At 38.4% G+C, this 21,079-nt stretch overlaps 1 protein-coding gene across 1 annotated transcript in view; it reads right to left on the reverse strand.

Annotated features, from left to right (window-relative positions):
• Positions 1 to 6,523: 6,523 nt before the first annotated feature.
• dthd1 (death domain containing 1) overlaps positions 6,524 to 21,079 on the reverse strand; it is a 53,961-nt gene continuing 39,405 nt past the window's right edge. The window contains exons 8-10 of the mRNA XM_028801992.2: positions 19,994 to 20,238; positions 11,421 to 11,478; positions 6,524 to 7,478 (exon numbers count right to left, since the gene is read on the reverse strand). Of these exons, the coding sequence (XP_028657825.1) occupies positions 7,177 to 7,478; positions 11,421 to 11,478; positions 19,994 to 20,238 (605 nt within the window). The 3' untranslated portion in view covers positions 6,524 to 7,176. The remainder of the gene's footprint in view (positions 7,479 to 11,420; positions 11,479 to 19,993; positions 20,239 to 21,079) is intronic.

The raw sequence follows: 21,079 nt of genomic DNA on the forward strand, positions 1-21,079 counted from the left end.
GGTGGCTTTTGGGGGTAGTTTCTGTTGAGAGGTGTCTGTGGCGATGTGTGATTTTTAAATAAATAATTATATGTAAGTGCACTCAGGCTTTCTGGAGGTGCATGGTAGTTTGATAGAACAGCTCCGGTGGTTGAATGGGTGACCGGCTGATCGTGTATTCCTGTGCAGACATGTGCAGCTTGGTCAATTGCTTCATTAGCACTCTGGGGTCTGTAATCAGTGCCAGCACACCTGCATCCATTGAGGGTGTATAAAATAGTCTGACCAGAGAACAGGAGGTGGAAATGAAACAAAAGTGGAAGTGATGGCAGGAACTGGATAGAGCCAGTGCAGATGACAAGTATAAGCAGTCGGTCAGGTTTGTGAGCCCCATGGAGGAGCATGTGACCAACATACAAGGTGCAGAGGGGTCAGTCCTGTTGAGCATCCCAAGAAACCAGTGGGTTCCCAGGTAAGGCCAAGGAGTGGCAGCAGAAGATGAACAAGAAAGGCTCAGTGCAGCACCCCATCAAATGCATAGCTTTTGAGGTGGGGACTCATGCCTGATATAACAGTTTTCTGAACAACGCTGGTGGATGTCTCCACTTGCTGCGAAGGTCCTATTGGGGTAAGGGGAGAAGATGTCAGTTTTTTATAGGAAGCAGTACTGCTTGTGATTGTTTTAATAAATGGAATGTGCAAGGGTGTTTTAACATTGATTTTATGGATTCATCTATTTTTTGGTTTTAGCCTCCACCACTTTACCTGTTTTTTATTGGATTATTTTTTTATTTACTAGGGAGCTCCGCCCCCTGCTCGCTTTGCTCGCCAACCCCTGTGTTTGGTTAATCCATCCATCCATCATCCAACCTGCTATATCCTAAATACAGGGTCACTGGGGTCTACTGATGCCAATCCCAGCCAACACAGGGTGCAAGGCAGGAAACAAACCCCAGGCAGGGTGCCGCCCAGCGCAGGGCTCATACACACACACCAAGCACACACTAGGGACAATTTAGAATCGTCAATCCACCCAACATGCATGTTTTTGGACTGTGGGAAGAAGCACCCCGAGGAAAGCCACGCAGACACGGGGAGAACATGCACACTCCACGCAGGGAGGACCAGGGAAGCAAATCCAAGTCTCCTAACTGCGAGGCAGCAGCGCTACCCACTGCACCACCGTTCCGCTGTTTGGTTAATCAGATATACAATTTTAAAAGCTTTTTTTTTCTTTGGAATTGTTTCAGTTTCATTAGTTGCACTTTTTACTTTAAAGGTTTATTAAAAACAATATATGAAATTACCTTTTCTTCAAGATCGCATTGAATTTTGAATCCGTTTTTGGAAATACATTGTGACAACGCAACGTATAATCGCCCGTGAGTGAATATTGTTTCTGTTTCTCTAATAAATAATCCAACGTTTTCTAATGGTTGTCCCTTTGATTTCGTTAATTGTCATAGCAAAAGCTATTCTCACGGTAAACTGTAAACATTGTAATACGAATGGCATATCACAATCTCCTTTGGTGTCTAATGTTATTCATGGAATATATACATCACCTTACTTGTCACCTGTTAAAATTTGCATCGCTTCTCCATCATTATAAATATACACCTGACCGAATTGTGTATTCTTTGAAATTAAACTTGTTGTTGCTTTAACTGTTGTAGGACGACCTTGCTTTGTCCTGCTATTTTTTCAATTACACCTGGCAATTTTGTTTGCGCTAATGAGATCTTTACTATCTTTTTTTTTTTTGATACTGTAGCAACTGACGTAATAAAGTGTCACAAAAGTTTTACTTGAACAATCACCGACTTCGTAACCCCAAACACAACTGTCTAGCACCCTCTCCGACCCCTCCTCCCCCGGGTCTCGCCTCCCCCTTACCCCATCAATCAGTACCCCGCTATCAGTCTTCCGTGCTGTACTCGGCCCCCCTCAATCGGACCTATCAGTCACTTAAAACAAAAAAGGCTTCAACCTGTTGGTGAGCTGCCTGTTCTGCTTGTCGCATGTTGTTGTTTTAAGAGCTGGGAGCACATGATGCGTGTCTGGCAAAAGCAATCCAACAACTGCTTAGTTAGAGGTCTGTGGACTTGTTTTAAATGATGGCTCACTGACTTATCTCGTGTGACATTGTAAAAACAATAATTGTCCTTTATTTCCGGCCCGGGCATGGTTAAATCTCTTTCTTGCAGGACGTATAATGCTGCTCCCGTTTATGAAGTTCTAATCTTTTAATTCTGAGCCCTATTGGATGTGCTTTGTTTTTAATTCCACTTGTTCTGGGCTGATTATCACTTTCCTTATTTTCTAAATTTGCACCTAGATTATTGTTTTTCTTTTTAGCCTTTTTTTCTCTCCACCGCATCTGGGTCTCTTTTCTTTGCGCTTTTCTTTCGTCTTCGTTTAGTCATCAATGTTTCATTTCTACCCTATTCATTTCATTTCTACCGTATTGACCTTATACACTTTATATGCACTGAGACCCATGGAGCTGTGTGTGTTGCGTGACTGCCTTTACACTACTGATTTGTTTTTCTGCCCGTGGTCTTACATTGTAAGCAGGGCGTGTCTTGCACCGTGGCAAGTCTCTTTGGTCTCGCGGGTCTTTAAAATTCTCTTCCAAGAGGATCACGTATCGTAGCCTTGCTTTTGCTTTGCTTTCCAGGATTTCCTTTTGTAATAGAGAGATGGAAGGAGCACTGCACCTATTTGCACTTTGGGTTTTGACTGTGTGTGCCTCCTCATTTGCCTGGCTTATCCTTTGTTATGATTAACGAAAGGCTACTGGATTGGTAGCTGCCAAGGACCGTAGAGCCAACCCAGACCATCACACCAACTCCTTGCACACTGTCACAGAATTCAAATCAAGTAAATATCATGGTTCTTTTGGACACTGCACACACTTCAGATCCTTTATAAATGTATTGAGTACCTTGCTTCCTGAACTGAAAGCATCCATAATGTACCATGTGTTGCTGCTACATGGACAGCTGTGGGGAGAGGAAAGCAGGGCTGAGGTGGATGCCCAGGGGAAAGCACTTTTGTGAGGGCACAGGGCAACACTCTAGAAAGAATGAAGTGAAATACCAATGCTTTGGCACCAAAATGTGGAAGCGATTTAGATCAGAAGGAATGAGAGTGTGTTGGAATTTAAAAGAAGTGAAAGAGCAAGGAAGTAACAGACAGATTGAAGATTGACTTGTTTTATTATTTTGGCAGTGTCCCTGTGACCCAAACAATGGTCAGTGGTAGAGTATCATTTATATTATAACATTTATAAATAAAAACTCAGTCAGCACTCACCCAGTGAACTCACCCAGAAAAGTGGATGAAGGGGGTTTGAGGATATATGTGCATGTGATTTGAATTTGAACTGATAGGAATAGCAGTATACTGCAAAAATGCCATCATAAAATCTTGTATTACAAGGCAAGCTGATTAGTGTAAAGCAGTATCTTTATGTGGGTAAAATGGCAGTGCAGTGGTTAACACTGTTGCCTCATGCGTCTACCGACTAGGGTTTGAATCCTGACCCAAATTAATTGTCTGTGTGGAGTTTCCAAGTTTTGCCTGTGTCTGAGTGGGTTTTCCAGTAACTACTCAAGTTTTCCTTGTACACCACTAAAGAAACACAAGCTAGAATTACTGGTAACTCCAAGTTGGACAATGTGCATGTGTCCTGTTCAGGGTAAATTCAAACCTTCCACACAGTGCTGTCATGATTGACTCTGTCCCCCTGCAAAACTCAACTGGACTATGCAGGTTTGAGGATGGTGTATTACCCTATATAATCACATATAAGTCGGGACTTGAAACCCGAAAAATTGATCATAAAATCAGACCCTGACTTATACACCTGTTCAAAAATGCAACACTTACATTTTTTTTTTTTTACATCTTCCTGCTTGGGCGGCACGGTGGCGTAGTGGGTAGCGCTGCTGCCTTGCAGTTAGGGGACCTGGGTTTGCATTTTCTCCCTGTGTCTGCGTGGGTTTCCTCCAGGTGCTCCAGTTTCATCCCACAGTCCAAAAACATGCAGGTTAGGTGCATTGGCGATTCTAAACTGTCCCTAGTGTGTGCTTGTTGTGTGTGTGCGTGTGTGTGCGTGCATGTGGGTGCGTGTGTGTGTGTGTGTGTGTGTACACGTGCCCTGCCCGGGGTTTGTTTCCTGCTTTGTGCCCTGTGTTGGCTGAGATTGGCTCCAGCAGACCCCCGTGACACTGTAGTTAGGATATAGCGGGTTGGATAATGGATGGATGGATGGATGGATGGATGGATCTTCCTGCTTCCTCCAATCTCACATCAGTTTCTCAGACACATCAAATTGTGTTGCAGCAGTGCAGTTTCTAATTTCTTTCACCACTTCAACGACTTTTAATTTAAAACCAGCTTCATATTTTCTTCTGATCGAGTGCTCCATTGTAGATAAGGGATGCTCTTATGATAAAGGTGTATGAGGGTGTGAGATACAAAAAACACACAGCAGTGCAATCGTTTCTTTGGAATAGTTCAGGTATTACTGTTAGGTCACGTAGGCACAATACACAGAAAAAAAAGCAGTGCACTTCGTGGTTACTCTCTCAGTTAGGTATTATCATATTATAATCTCTTGGATCAATAGCGTGAGTTTTCCGTAATCGACTTATACGACTGACATTATAAATACCGGAAATTATACGGTAAAATCAAGCTCCAACTTATCTGCAGGAGAACTTAAACACGAGTATATACGGTATGTTGATGTTTGCCAATGCACAGTATGTATCAGGCACAGCTCTAGTATTGGACTCCGGTACAAGGCCTATGTCTGCCTACTTTACTTATTGGCCAATGCTGTTTTGTAGTTCAGCTTTTAATTTTTTTTTCAAATTAAAATTAGCCTATACTATGTACATGCATTTTAATATTCAGCTTAGTTAAAATTTAAATATCAATTCATTATTAACCCACTGCACTCAGGTCCCAATCCAGATGGTTCATTGTGTGGTGGGTACAGCAACGCACTATCAGCGAATGTTCCCTATAAATCAACAAAACAAAATTACCAGTGTTACTTTATACTTGTAAGAGCTAATTTAACTCTTAAAAAGTATTTGGAAAGTTTATATAGGGTGTCGATTTTACAATGTATGTCTACATTAAAAGGGTTAGAATATAAGATTGGCTTTAACTTTTAACAATCACACCACTCAAAACATCTGACATTGATAAAAAGATAAGAACTAGTCACTTACTGTAGGTAGGTCCTTTTTGAGGGAAAAAGGCACAATAAGTGTTAACAATGTTTTGAAATAGGATTGATTAGTGAAAAGAAATGAGCATGTCTGCAAAATGTTCCAAATTCAGATGTTGACTCTGAAAGTCTCTGTGAAAACTCTATGTCTGCAAACTTTAATGATGGGTTTTCTTTCAACGTCACTATTGATTATGAAAATCTAGAACCACTCTGCTGCAAAATGTTGAACGATCAGTCAGGTCATGGATTTGACTGATATTAACGAGCCACCAAGTCAAGCAGTATTAAAGTTTTTGACTTCTTTCATAGCCAATAAGCTGCATAGCTGTGTGGCTTACTGGTACAAGAGATACGGTACGTTTCTGAAATACAGAATATACGTTTTTGACATTTTAGTGATAACCTAATTGGGAACAGATTCACAGACTGGAAATGTATCTATCCAAAATATATATATATACAACTTGCAAGTAATGGGAAAAACTATAATCCATTTGATGTTATATATCGAGGCTGGCTAAAACTAGAATGAATATTATCTAGGCATGAGCTCCTAATGATGGGTTGCTTATTTCGTAGGTATCAGCAAAAGGTTAATAAGTCAGTTTATTTCCACCATTTGTAAGTGGATTTAAATTAGAATGAACAAAAATTGTTCAAACTGGATGTACAAAACAAACAAACTAATGACCCTCTTTATGTTATTGTAACTGGACTACTAAAATGTTACTAAAATGGACTACTTAAATGCATATTTAACAGTAATAACAATTACATTAACCCCATCCTGGCACCTCTACTGCAGGAGAATCATACTGTATTTTCTACATTCATTTTTAAGCAACTTGTAGTTAAATTTAATATATTTTGTCAATCTGTTTATAATAGTAACTAGGGGGACAAGCCCCCCGGCGCCTTTGGCGCCCAACCCCCAGTTGCAGCATAACTCGACCTTCAACTAACTAAATCACCTAAATACAAACATTGGTGTTATGAATAGATCATTTTTTTTAGTAGTTTGTTCCTGTGAAAGAAAAGTTTACTGGATCAAAAATAAAAACCATGACTTGCTTGATATTAAAAAGCACGACTTTCTTTATATTTTAGTTTATAATTTAAAAACAGAATAAGAATCTGAAAATTTAACATCTAAAATCAACATCACATTAAAGTTCAATAAATTCTGAAAAGAATGATACCAAACATTATATGCAGGTTTTAAAATCAGCCCAATTTAAAGCGTGACAAAAAACGTGACATAAAAATGTCACATAAAATCGTTGTACAAAAGTGTTGCACTTTTAGGCTTAGGATTTTATATATAGAGAGTAGATTTCAGATTAGCTCAGATATTAACATCCAGTATAAGCAGTAGGCTGATCACATGACAAAAATTTTCTTTTGAGTCAATAATTTTATTATCATTTTATCTGGAACCCCATGACTAGAACAAGTTCTTCCATGATAGAAGTGATTGATGTTATTGGTTATGGCACCTCACTACATTATGGCATTTTATCTGTTATAAATGGCAAATTTTCACCTAGAAAACAAATGTTAATTCCACAATTATGCAAAAATATGAGTGGTCCACAAATTGAAAAGCTTTGTAATAGGGTACAAAACATTTACAAACTAAAGGAAGCTTTTTCTAATTCTTTCAGTTGTTTTTCTTTTAACATATACAGTACATAACTTGAGTGACACCATTTGCAATGATATGCACAATTTAAGTCATTTTGCAAAAATAATGCAATATCGAGAGCAAAATAGATGTATTAAAATAAAGTTATAAGGAAACAATATTTCAATTGCTAAAAATGTACAAAATTCAAAACAAATCTTATATAGAATAATAAATTATTGTATGTTTTCATTTAATTTTACTAAACTCATTGTTGCTCGTATTCATGTTTCATAAGGTAATTCAATAAACTAGAAATTGTTTACTCTTCTTGGTTAGAAAAGCGATTAATTCTGTCCTTTAGCTGAAGATCCTTGACAAGATCATCTCTGCCACATTTGCTAAGATTACGTGAGAGCAAATTTATCTTGTCAGCACATTTTGGAAGGCTTTTTCGCCAAATTGCAAGTAATTCATAAATCTGGTCAGTCAAATTGTCTGGAACTTTAAGTTTAACAAGCTGAATTGAGCTGCGGCGTATGCGAAGACATGTGACAAGCACAGCAGCATCCTCTTCTGAAAGTTCCCCAGACAACCAGTGCAGCAGGGCATCTGAAAGTGGCTCTGAATGGGAAAAAAATGAGCAAAAAGCATAGCATTACTCTATAATTCATCCTTGTGTCAATTTATCCATGTATACACTTTTCTAACCCATTTTTCAATTACTGGTTCACTATCTCTTCAGCAGCATTTGGCACAATTAATGAGCTGACAGTCATTACAGGAGTATATCAGAGGTCATATTAGAGCTACAAGTCGACATAACACATATGTTTGTGGGATCTGGTAAGAATCAAGAGTAACTAAAAAGAGCGTGAAGAGAACTCGCCTTATTGATTGACATTGACTAAACCATAAGCCTATCCTAGGACCCAGGACTGGTAAGTCAGGACAATAAATGTGGAGCCATCATGCTGCTCCCCTGCTGAGTGGGACTTATTTTTATATAAATATTTCTCAAAATAAGTACAGAGGGCTGCAAAAATTGACAAAAGTTGTATCTGAAAAAAAAAACCCCACAAAATCGCATGTAATAAAAATACAACAGTTCATGGTATGCAAAAAAAAAAAAAAATCTTATAATATGCAGCTAAGTATATTTTTCAAACATACAGTACCATACAAAAGTCTTATGCACATCTAAAAAAAAATCTGTCAAGCAAAAGTGCTTTCAAAAATAATTAAATGGAACATTTGTAAATATCCAAAAAATTACTATTAAAACATTATAAAAATAAGTCTTTAAATCTAGCTAATTTCTCTTAGGTCTACTGTCTTGCAGTATTTTTCAGAATACTGGGTGGTAGTTTGTTACAGACATCTTGGTGAACTTGCCATAGTTCTTGGGAAGACTTTGGCTGTCTATCTTGATTCTGTCTTTCCAGGGTATTCCAGAAATCTTTGATGTTGAGATCAGGGCCCTTTGGAGGCCCTACACTCTGTTACAGTGCTCCTGCTTCTTCTTTTTGTTGAAGATACTTCTTTATGAAATTGGCTGTGTGTTTAGAGTTACTGCCCTGCTGTAGAATGATGTTGGAACACCAAAGGGTGAGAATTATATGTTCTTCTCAGCACTCTATTAATTATGAGTAGATCATCAACTGCAGAAATGTGTCCCCAACCCCATAGGGAACCTCCACTGTGCTTCACTGTTGGCTGCAAACACTCATTTATGTAGTGCTTTCAGCACTTCTGTGGATGAAGTTCCTCCTGTCTGAGCTAAAAAAAATCAAACTTTGACTTATCAGTCCCGGAGCTTTTGCTGCAATTATTCAGAACCCCATCCCTTGTGTTTAAATGCAAAGATAAGACCCTTGGATTTGTCTCAGCTTTAGAGGAATGGCTTTCTGGTGAACTCTCCCATGTCTACCACTTTTGACGATACTTATGTTTTGGTTTTCAATGGTTTCTGTGAGTTCAGAACTGAAAGCAGTGTTGGACATCTTCTGATTTTAAATATTTATTGGTTTGATGTATCTCTCATCTGCTTCTCTCAGTTCTATGGTTAACAACTGCATTTCTGATTCTCAACCTTGCCTGTGTCATTGTGCTTCTTCCAAAGAACCCGGACAGTACATCTTAAAAATTATGTCTGCTGTGAAATTTCTGTTTGGTAGAGACCTATGCTCACTATTGTCATGGTTTAAGTACTGACAATTTGAAGGTTAAACTGTCAGTACTTTCTCATCCCTAACTTTTAGTTTAGTTGTCATTCACACTGTTTTATTCCTTCCATACCGGTTTCTGTTTCAATTAATCAGTTTGTCTCAATCAGCTCATTACGTTTTTGATCAATAGCATCTGCTTTGTTTAATCATACACTGGACTATATATATATATATATTGTAATGGACAGCTGGGTCCCATGCCCGGCAGGGACGCCCCTGCTGAATCTGTTCCGGGGGAGCAGCCATGGACAGTTCAATACCTCCCCCGGGACGCTTGGTGGCAGCCTCCCTGGCAGACGATGATTCCCCAACCCGACGCATGGCTCCATGGGAGATGGAGTCCTCCACAGCCTGGTTGGGGGCTCGGGTGGCCGCTAGGGGGAGCTGCATAGAGTCATCAGCCTGGCTGGTCATATCTTCAGCCCCACCCGGAAGTGCTATTAGGACCAGGTGGTCAAGCACCTGGAACGCTTCCGGGTGGGATATAAAAAGGGCCAGCCACCACCACTCAGTCAGTTTTTTTAATTTAAAAATCAGTCTGTTACATACTGCACTATGTTACCTTCTTGAGCAAAATACAAACATTTCCCTGTAACATTCAATGTTTTAAAAATGAATGTCTGAAAATCTGAAATTTGCTTTTTTATATGGATCCACTAGTATAAAAGACAAAAAATAAACACCACAAAATAAACAGACAAAATTTATTAAAAATCTAAGATGCCAAAGACTTTTGCAAAGTACTGTATAGCTATAAGCATTATGATTTAATTTAGGTCCTTAAATAATATATTCCATAAATAATTTGTCAAGTATATTAGTTCACTCTGCCTTTCATTGTTAGAACCTCCAGAAATACAATGTGGACATCATTAAGAAAGAACCAAGAGAGACCCCTTCACCTGCAGATCTTGATTAAGTCCAGTATCAGCACATTAGACTGTACCTATCAGAATGGAACTATAAAGGATGACAAAGATAGAAAAGCCTCGCTTCATCAGCACATCTCATTGTGTTAAGAACTTTACCCAAGAAGTACGTCTAGATGCTTTAAAATGAGAGATGCCTTTTGGATGGAGTGTAATCCACCAAAAAAAATGCACAGTGTATTCAGACCCCTTCACTTTTTTCAAATTTTGATATGTTGCAACCTTGTGCTAAAATCGTTTAAACTAAATGCAACACACAATACCCAAGAATGGCAAAGCAAAAACAGGATTTTAAAAATTTAGGAAAATGTAAAAAAGTGAAAGGGTCTGAATACTTTTTGAACTGACAGTACTTCATGTTAGGGCTCAGCTTTTAAGAAAAACAATAATAAAAATATCCAGCATGTTTAGAATTTAACATATTTGTTGTGTTTAGTTATTTTATTTGCCAAACAACCCCTTCATGGTTAAACATTATAAGGTGTGACTGACAGCCGGGGCTGATGCCCGGCCGGTACGCCCCTTCTGCATATAATCCCGGGGAACTATCATGGGCTGCACAATACCTCCCCCGGGTCGCTAGATGGCAGATTCCTGCAGGGATCCATGGGAGATGGAGTCCTCCACAGCCCTGTTGGGATCCAGTGTGGACACCAGGGGGTGCTGCAAGGGTTCCTGATCTCGTCTGGGCAGTTCTTCAGCCACACCCGGAAGTGCAACTGGAAACGGGTGATAAAGTACCTGGAGCACTTCCAGGTGGGCTATAAAAGGAGCCAGAAGCTGATAAAAAGTGTGTTTTTCTTTTGGTGCTTTGGGTTGTGCTTTGTGGGACTGTGCTGTAGCTGAGGGATACAGGGAAGATGTGACCCCCCAGCGGAAAAAAATAAATCTTTTTATTTTATTTTTACGTGTGCCTCCGTGTCTCTCTGTGCCGGGTCGGGCGCCAATATAGCGCCTTTCTACAAAGGGTATAGATTAAAAAAAAGATGTACCTGAGGCAAAAAATGCAAATAGAAAAGCAACATGTAAAAAAGTCTGTATGTATAAAGCATCCTTACTTGTTAGCATTTGGAAATGGAAATACTCATGTATAACTCATTGAATCATTTATTTGTTTTTCAGACCTGCTTATTTCAAAACAGGACTAAATATGATTCTTGTAAGCAACAGGCAGAATGATAGTCAAAACTAAAGTTATTCATGTAGAGCCAGTAAACCTAACATAGATCACGTTATCATAGCATCTCTTTTTCTTTCACATGCAGTGCCCTTACGGTGGCCCACTGATAACAAAGAGTTGTTCCATTTCAGCGAAGAAAATGTTCTGCCAAGATAGTTTAAATGCCAAATCCATTTAAAACCTATGCCGGGTTGTCCAAAATACTGAAAGATATATTGTTTTAACTCACCAGATGGATCTGTCAGTGTTGATTTAGCACTTGCTGGACGGCTGATAATCCTCTCTCTCTAATAAAAAGAAAAACTGAATTAGTAAGTACTGTCTCACATTTTGTATATTTCTATACAAAATACTTTTTTAAAGGATGCTTTAACATGTTTGCTTTTATGAAAAATAACTATGTATGCAATAATATATTTCCTAAAATCATTCATAAGGAACCATATACCTACAATACTTGCTATTGTCAGATTACAATTTTGTAATGATGACTATTCAACACAATTTCTTAAAATAACTAATTTTTCCCTCCATTTTCTGTTACTATTGTCTTCATTATCGGGCTAAGGGGTGCAAGAGTATCAAACAAAAAAAGAACATTTATTTATATAGCACATTTTCATACCTGAAAGTTGCACTAATTGCTGTACAGTAGTAATAATTAAATAAAGTTATAACATGAAAGTACAAATAAGAAAGTAAAAAAATAAGGAATAGTTAATTAGAAAATGTTATGTAAACAATAGGAAAGAAAGACAGAATGTTCAGCTTTCATACCACCAGGCTAATCTGTCCTCCCCAGCAACACCTTTGCTAGTTTCTCATTGAAATTATATAAATTTCCCCCATTGCTCAACTTCATTTCCATTTCTTTCTATTAATTTAAAGTTCCTTTCCCATATTGTTGGCCCCTTTGTGTTTTATGCCTGTCAGATGTAGAGATGTTTTGAAAAATCATTTGGCCCACTGTCATGATTTCACTCTCCTTTATTCCACAATTCTGTCCTGGGTATTAGAGGCTGTCCAATTTCCTCCTCCCCTTGGTGTCAGTCTGATATCTCTGTACTGAGAGATAGATTTAATGAGTCATAGCATAAAACATTCCTCTCTCTAAGATGTTGGTGTCCATTCCCTTCCAATTTTACTTTTTCTATTTGCATTTGAGGTCTGTGCTTAGGATATCTTCCCCTGTTCCTATTCATGTCCTGTGCTTACTTGATTCACTCCTTTTTCATAAGCTAAACTGCTGTCTGATCTGTACTCCATCATCTGCAATGCTTCCGTTAAAACTCTCCCAATCGTATCTAATGTTCTTATTGGATCTATCCCATCAGTGTTGTGCTGACATACTATCTTTCAAAGTATCAAAACTTGTTCTAGTAGTACTAGGGTGTTGTACTGTGTTAACCATTATGAATGTAGTGAGAAGTAAGGACTAAAAAGATTACCATATGCAAGCTTTCGAGACAACTCAGGCCCCTTCTAATTGCCAGCACCTACAATATAAATTTGTCCACAGTCTGTACCCTACAAGGGATTAGAACTATAGATTTCCAATGTCATTTTCCCCCTTTAATGTCTCTGGTGCCTTTCTACACATGTTCTGGGAATATACCTTATCTGTTACTCTCTGGCACTGTATGGCTGAATCCCATTCCACAATTCTCTCTTTCCCCATTTCTCATTCCCCTTTGGTTCTCTTCCTCCTTGAGCCTTCTTCAATTTCTCGTTTTCTCTCACAGTGGCGGCTTTTAATGACTGCTACTATTGCCTATAGCTGCTGCTGGAGTATGTGCATTTCCCCTTGGGATTAATAAAGTATCTATCTATCTATCTATCTATCTATCTATCTATCTATCTATCTATCTATCTATCTATCTATCTATCTATCTATCTATCTATCTATCTATCTATCTATCTATCTATCTATCTATCTATCTATCTATCTATCTATCATGCAAGCTGGAAATCTTTATTTTATAATTTTACCTGCCTTATACGTTCTGCATCTCAGATCCACTTCTACAATCTATATCTAGTTTCATGCTGTTCAATTAGTCAAGAGCTGGTTAGAGGTTGCTCCTTGTAGCAGTTTTTCTTTTAGCCAATGAGGGATATTTTTTTAACAGCCAAAAGATAATTTATTTTTAGATTATTTTTAATGTACTCCTCATTTTCATGTTAACAGTAAATATATAATACATTATAACAAATGCTATGATTAGATGGTCTGGAAGGAGAGGAGAACTAAAACTCCAGTTGACTGGATGCTAGAGAAGATAAACCTTCAGAGGTTCCAAGGCCAAAAGACTTCCTTGTGGTCTCTAGGCATTCTGCTGCACAAGAATCCGTCACCATTGACCATGAATGGCCTGAAAGACTTTCACACTAACACATCTTTCACATTTGGAGTTTCCAGTTCTTTAATCCACACATATCTGTAATGTGTGCAACATATCCATATATCTCTAAATATGACAACAGTAAAATCAGCTAAACTGTCACAATTATCTAAGACTAACTTATCTTATGAAAGATTCTAACAAAATTTTCAACATATTTCTCATGCATTTGCTTTCAGGTAGTGTGAATATGGTTATCTTTATCAGAAAAAAATAATAGCTTTTGACTGTTTTTTGTTGCAGTATCTTTTATTTTGAAGTTTAATATAAGATATATATTATTTTTAGTGATAATTTAAAAAATAAACATACTTGATGAACTACTAATATTGTATATGTTTTAGCTTGAGTTTTTTAAGTTTAAATAAAGCTGCACTATGTGAAGGCAGCATGGTAACACTGTGGTAGTGCTGCTGCCTCACGATAAGGGTTCATGTCTCTCTGTGTCTGCGTGAGTTTCCTCTGGGTGCTCTGGTTTCCTCCCACAATTCAAAGCCATGCAGGTTGGGTGGATTGGCGATGCTATATTGGCTGCAGTGTGTGTGTGTGCGTGTGTGTATGTACCCTGCGATGGACTGGCAGCCTGTTCAGGGATGGTTCCTACTTTGTGTCTGCTACTGCTGAGATCCCTGCATGATGGGATAGAGTCACAAAATGGGGGAGTAAGAACGAAGCCATTGTATGGCAGAAAAAGAGAAATGAAAATGACAAGAAAAATTGGATTTGAGCATTGAAGCAAGGTTTCTACTTTTCACTTTCCTTTATTTCAGATGGTATACAGTTATATGCATAGTTATTTTATATTGTTAAATACATAGCCCTTTGTTTGAATTAAACCGACTGATTGTTCTCTGGAGCAAAATAAAACATTTTCAAATTAACAAAAGATAAACATCTGTTGCCTCCTAAAAATACACTTGAAAATGTCCTTTCAAAAGTTGTGCCATTACGTTAAAATAAATACAGAGTAACCATGAAATATTATTCAAAAAAAGTCAATTCTTTGAAAATACATTTACATGTAGAACTCATCCTTAGGGTGTACCTACTGAAAGACACTGCAGGTGTTTTATGTAGCGTTTTGTTGCTGAAATCCCCTAACATCCATCAAATTATGCTAAAAAACCCCAAAGTTCTGGTTTTGTAGGTTTTTCCAACATAAATGGAGCACCCAAAGCTCCAGTTTACAGTTAGCATGACAACCAGCTTCACAACTCACATGACTGTGAATTTGTTCAAATGAGAAATTAAAAGAATGAGTTCAAGAATGCTCTGTTCTACAATATAAAATGTCAGATTTCAGCAGATATAAAATAAATAATGATAACCTAATATGTCAGCCATGTAAATTAAGTAATGATTGTATAAAATAAATAAAATAAATAGTTACAAGTAGAACAAAAAGATAAAATGGGAAAAAGTGAACACTTTTTTCAAGCAAGTTATGCCCACTAAATACGTTAGAAGCTAAAGGGCATTATATTAGAAAAATGTATTGCTAATTATAAGAAAACAAGGATATATCACACAGAATGAAAAATTAAAATGTGCTCATTTTTCTAATGAATTGCATTTATAATAAAATGCATAAAATGTTATGTTGATGTTTTATTTTTCTCCTGGTTGCCATTGTTATTTGTGGACAAATATTACTAAATACTGTACATCTGATTAAGTGCAGCACTATAGCACTAAAGCAGGGTTTCTTAAACTGTGGGTTACTGCTGTTAGGTCACGAGTTACTGCTGTATTTAAGGGTAATGGGTCACATATGGCTTGTGAGGTGAGCTGCAATGGGTCAGCATCGGTTGATTAAGACATCAATACTGCTCTGATGATTGCCCTTGATTACCTTGATAACCCCTCCCACTAAACGATCACCCCCGATTCCCGAAGGCAGATTCCCCCACACTGAAGATCGTGCGGGCATTCAACAAGGAATGGGTCTTGAAGGCACTAAAAGGGCAAGATTGAGTCACAACAAAAAAAAGTTTAAGAAACCCTAAACTAAAGTAATAACTTTAGTAAAAGACCTTTAAGTTAAAGACTGTAATATTGCAGTCATGGCAGCTGAAGTGAATCCATGAAATCAGTTCAAAAATGAAATTTGGAAATGTATTTATGTGAGTGAAACAAATTAGCTGTTTCTCTAAACAGATGGGTGCATTCTTTGTGGAGTATATGCATTTCTTCTTAAAACTTGTTCAACTGTAAAGGAGCTCTCTGTACAAATATCAAAAGCCACTTTGTTTCTTTGAACTTTGAATCTAAATTCTATATTACATCTTGGATTTAGTAAATGTTTTAAGCAAGTGAGCATTATGTTTATTACCATTGTGTTCCTTAAGCTTTTTTGGAGGTTATGCTCTTTCAGCCGAATAATAAATCAAATGAAAAATGAGAATGTGCATGTAATCAGGACAACATGGCGGTATTTACATAACTGTGACATAAAGATAAGCAGTAAAATTCATGGCTTGTTTGTTACTTGACACTAGTGTTCATTTTCTCCTGTCTTTTATTGAATGTATGTATTTCTGCTATATATTTTATCTCATCTAATCTTTTTCTCCACTTATCCTGGTGAGGGATGCAGTGGCAGCAGGAAAAGAAGGTCAACCCAGACTTTCCTGTCCACAGTTACAAATTCCAACTCTTCCTGGGAAATTTCCAGGCGTTCCCAAGCTAGATGAGAGATATAATCCCTCCAGCATGTCTTGGGTGTACCATAGGATCTCCGCCCAATTGTTCATGCCCAGAGCAGCTTTAGGGGGAGCCGCATAGCGGGCATTCTTACAACATGACTAAACCATGCTCAAACTGGCTCTTCTTGATCAGGAGGAGCAGTAAGTCTATTCTGTGGCTCTCCCGAAATGCTGAGATACTCACACTTTCACATAGTTGTCAGCCCAGTCACCCTGTCAAGAAACCTAATTTCTGCCGCTTGAATTTGCAATCTCATTCTTTTGGCCATGACCCACAGCTCATGACCATAGGTGAGAACAAGGATGTAGATGCATCAGGAGTGGGCAGGAGGAGGAGTATAGGGACCTAATCAAAGACTTTGTTAAATGGTGCGACTCAAACCACCTACACCTGAACACCAGCCTCTCATGGACCCCGTGATCATCAGAGGTGACTGTGTGCAGAGGGTGCAGACCTATAAATACCTGCAAGTGCAGCTGGATGATAAATTGGACTGGACTGCCAATACTGATGCTTTGTGTAAGAAAGGACAGAGCCGACTATACTTCCTTAGAATGCTGCCGTCCTTCAACATCTGCAATAAGATGCTGCAGATGTTCTATCAGACGGTTGTGGCGAGCTCCCTCTTCTATGCGGTGGTGTGCTGGGGAGGCAGCATAAAGAAGAGAGATGCCTCACGCCTGGACAAACTGGTGAGGAAGGCAGGCTCTATTGTAGGCACGGAGCTGGACAGTTTGACATCCGTGGCAGAGCGACGGGCACTGAGCAGGCTCCTGTCAATAATGGAGAATCCACTGCATCCACTGAACAGTATCATCTCCAGACAGAGGAGCAGATTCAGCGACAGACTGCTGGCACTGTCCTGCTCCACTGACAGACTGAGGAGATCGTTCCTCCCCCACACTATGCGACTCTTCAATTCCACCCGTGGGGTAAACGTTAACATTATTCAAAGTTATTGACTGTCTGTATACCTGCATTGTTATCACTCTTTAATTTAATATTGTTTTTATCAGTATGCTGCTGCTGGAGTATGTGAATTTCCCCTTGGGATTCATAAAGTATCTATCTATCTGTCTAGATCAACTGGTGAATCAAAAGCTTTGTCTTTAGACTCCCGTTTTCACACCACACACCACTACAGACCTTCAGAATAGCTGCCACTGCTCCAATCTGCTTGTGAACAAGATACTTGAACTCCTCCGGCAAGGGCAATTGTTTCCCTTTCACATGGAGGGAGAAATCCACTCTTTTCTGAGAGACAACCATGATCTCAAACTTGAATGTGTTGATCCTCATCCCAGCTGCCTCACATTCAGCATGTCAAAGGTCACAATCAGATGAGGTAAAGAGGACAATGTCATCCACACAAAGCAACATGCTACCCCTAGCCTCTCTAACTGGTCACCCTCACATTCTCTGCAGCACTTCGATAGCCTGTCCATGAAAACCACAAAGAACAGTGATGACAAGGGACAGCTTTAACGGAGTCTGACGCCCAGAGTGAACAAATTCAATTTAACACCAATGTATATTTTATGTAAGTTTAAATTAATGAAACCTATGCATGCTTATTTTCTATTTTAAATTGTATAACACAAAACATATTTAAAGAATGATTCCTCATTCTCTTTGTGAATGATGTCTTAGGTGTTTAACTTGGATTTTTGCAGATCACCAGTATTTTAATGCTGATAACAGTTTTTAATTATTCGTTAGGAGTAAATCCTTCTGCCATTTATGTTTACATTAAATGTCTCCCTCCTAAAAAAAGGCATTTCGTCTCTTTACATATAAAATAAAACATTGATACAGAATAGGAACAGTTCCTCCAATGAGACGTAGGTCTGACTATAACTTATGTTAAAAGTGATGAGGCCCCACAGAATCTTTTTTTTTTTTCATTAATGTTGTTGAAAGGAATTGTTGGCTTCCTTTTCTGCCAGTGGGCTGTTTGTTAGCTTCACTTTGCACATTAGTTGATGTTTCATAAATTCTTCATTTGGTAGCAGACAAGATAAAGAGACATCAGTAGCCATGACTGAGATGGACCAGGGCAAGTGAAGAGGCAGACACGACTTTCTTGTGCAAAAGGATTAAATAGTGTTTATTTGAAACAGAGAATTAAAGTGCAAAAACAGTGCTTAAAGTCTTATAAAGAATAAATAAAAAAATAAATATTCTTTAAAACCACTGTGTCCATAAGCACATAGTAAATAAACTCAATTAAAAGTAACTCCACAATGTGGCTTGTCCTTGCCATCGTCAAGGAAAATCCCTCCTGTGAAGCATATAAGGAGCCCTAAGAAGGAGTGTGCAGTCACCACATCAAATCCTTTTCAAAGCCTTCAACGACAATACTCCAGCACTGCTCCCACCTCTCCGTCACTACATCACCCCCAGAGAACTTAATTTTCTCTCTGCCAGCTCGGCCGGTGCCCACAGTGAGACTGGTCTGCTTAAGTCTTTCCCATTTTACAGCACCTTGCCGTCTCCTCTGCTCTCTCTAAAAATCCACAACAGGCTTGACCAGCGCTGCTCTCACGGACTCGTCCAGACACACTGTACCTGGCATACTTAGAATTTCACAGCAGTTCGAAGGTTGTTCCAGCTGGCATCTACAGGTACATCCCAAACAGGAAACTAGTTTCTCACTCTTTCAATCTTGGCTTTTAATCCTCTCTCTCAGTGCTTACCCTTAACAATTTATATGGCCACCAGCTGCTGCTCCTTAATCGGCACACCACTAAAATATAATTAAATTTAGCAAATGCGTATTAACACCAGTTAAGCCAACGGGTTAGAATTTCTAAAAACCTTTCCCACACACGTTGCGACACATTCTGCCACCCAGAAATCTTTTCGTTGATCACTGCTCTATATTTAAAGAGTAATGTGAGCTTAAACATGTAAAACGTGGGTGGTTTTATACTTTCTATTACTGTTATATTTATGGATCCATGAAGGTGCTCCAAGGTTGTCACCAGAGAAAATCTTTATTTAGTAATACATGTGCCATATAATATAATTAAAGCTGGTATAATATTTTACGAAGTTCCTGTATTTATTTCCCTTACTCAATACACCAGTAAGCAGAAACTCAGAACTTCAGGATGTTATCACAGTAGATCTTGATTTGGGCACATTTTAAAAGGAAAAGTTATTTTACAATATTTTTTAAATTGCTATTTAAAAATTTCTCCTTTATTTCTTATGCAACTGTATGAATGCTCCCCAACCCACGGAATTGTAGTACAAAAGGGTTTTCTTTATTGGCAGTTTCAATGCATAATACAAAAAAGAGGACATGTTCAAGGGCTTGTGCTGAACATTTGGTAGCCTTTTAACAACTGTGCAGACAAATAAAGGAGAGATGTATTACTATGAAGGCTGAAAGGCACTAAAGGCGTCTTAAGTAAAATGAGGTTTGTTTAAATGTACAGAACACTGTTGCTGCCATTTGTGCAGAGTCAGGGAAACAGGATAACAGTTAAGCAGAGAGAATAATGATTTAACAAAATTTGAAATGTAGGGTTGTGCAAATATCTTAATTTAACTTTAAATGAAAATAGTTAAGAAGCACAAAAGAATCATGTAATTTGTTTTCAAATCCTTGAACATTTTTTTTCAATAGTTAAGATCACCGTGTTTTTATGCATAAGTAATTTGTCAACAAAATAAATAGACCAAATACCTTTGGTAGTGTTAATGCTAGCTTGCATGAGGGGTTTTGATTAACATTTTCCAGTGCCGAGGTACATTTATCTCCAAACTTCTTAATGTCTTCTTTTGTTAGCTTGTACACCAGAACTGTACCCTTGTAATGAGGTGAGGAGTAGTTTCCAAATTCATCCAGCTCTTTTAGGTATAAGTTCATTTGGTTTTTCCTTTGACAGTGAAATGTGAGCTTTTTGAAAATTATCGGATTGTTATCCTCTCCTGTGGGTGTAATAGTTGTTAGTATTATTATAAATATTTTCTAAAAATGTACAAACTTAAGGTCACTTAAAGTGATGAAAAACAGCGAACAAACAATATGAAACAAATGATATAATAATAGGTTCGGATACACCGGTATGCCACAACATTAAAATCACTTGCCTAATATTGTTCCACCGAAACAGCTCTGACCCATCGAGGTATGGACTCCACAAGACCACCGAAGGTGTCCTTTGGTTTCTGGAATCAAGATGTTACCAGCAGATCCGTTAAGTCCTGTAATTTGCGAGGTGGGATCCCTGTGGATCGAACTCTGCATCTTAATCCTTAATCTCTTTGTCATGTTCCTCAAACCATTCCTGAACAGCTTTTGCAGTGTGATAGTGCATATTATCCTGCTGAAAGAGGCCACCAGGGAATACTGTTGCCACGAAGGGGTGTACTGTATGTGGTGTGCAACAATCTTTAGGTAGGTATGTGCCAAAGTAACATTCATATGAATGCCAGGACCAATGGATTTCCAGCAGAACACTGCTCAGAGCATCACACTACGTCCACCAACTTGCCTTCTTCCCATAGTAAATTCTGCTGCCATCTCTTCCCCAGGTAAATGATGCACATGCACTCTGCAGTTCACATAATCTAAATGTCAACATGATTCATTAGACCAGGCCACCTACTTTCATTACTCCATGGTCCAGTTCTGTTCACACGCAAATTGTAGGGGTTTTCAGCTGTGGACAGGGGTTAGCATTGGTACTCTGAACAGTCTGTGGCTACTCTTCCCCATACACAGCAAGCTGTGATGCATTATGTGTTCTGATACCTTTCTCTCATGATT

The sequence above is a fragment of the Erpetoichthys calabaricus genome, chromosome 5, assembly GCF_900747795.2.
Source record: "Erpetoichthys calabaricus chromosome 5, fErpCal1.3, whole genome shotgun sequence".
NCBI classification, from domain to species: Eukaryota; Metazoa; Chordata; class Cladistia; order Polypteriformes; family Polypteridae; genus Erpetoichthys; species Erpetoichthys calabaricus.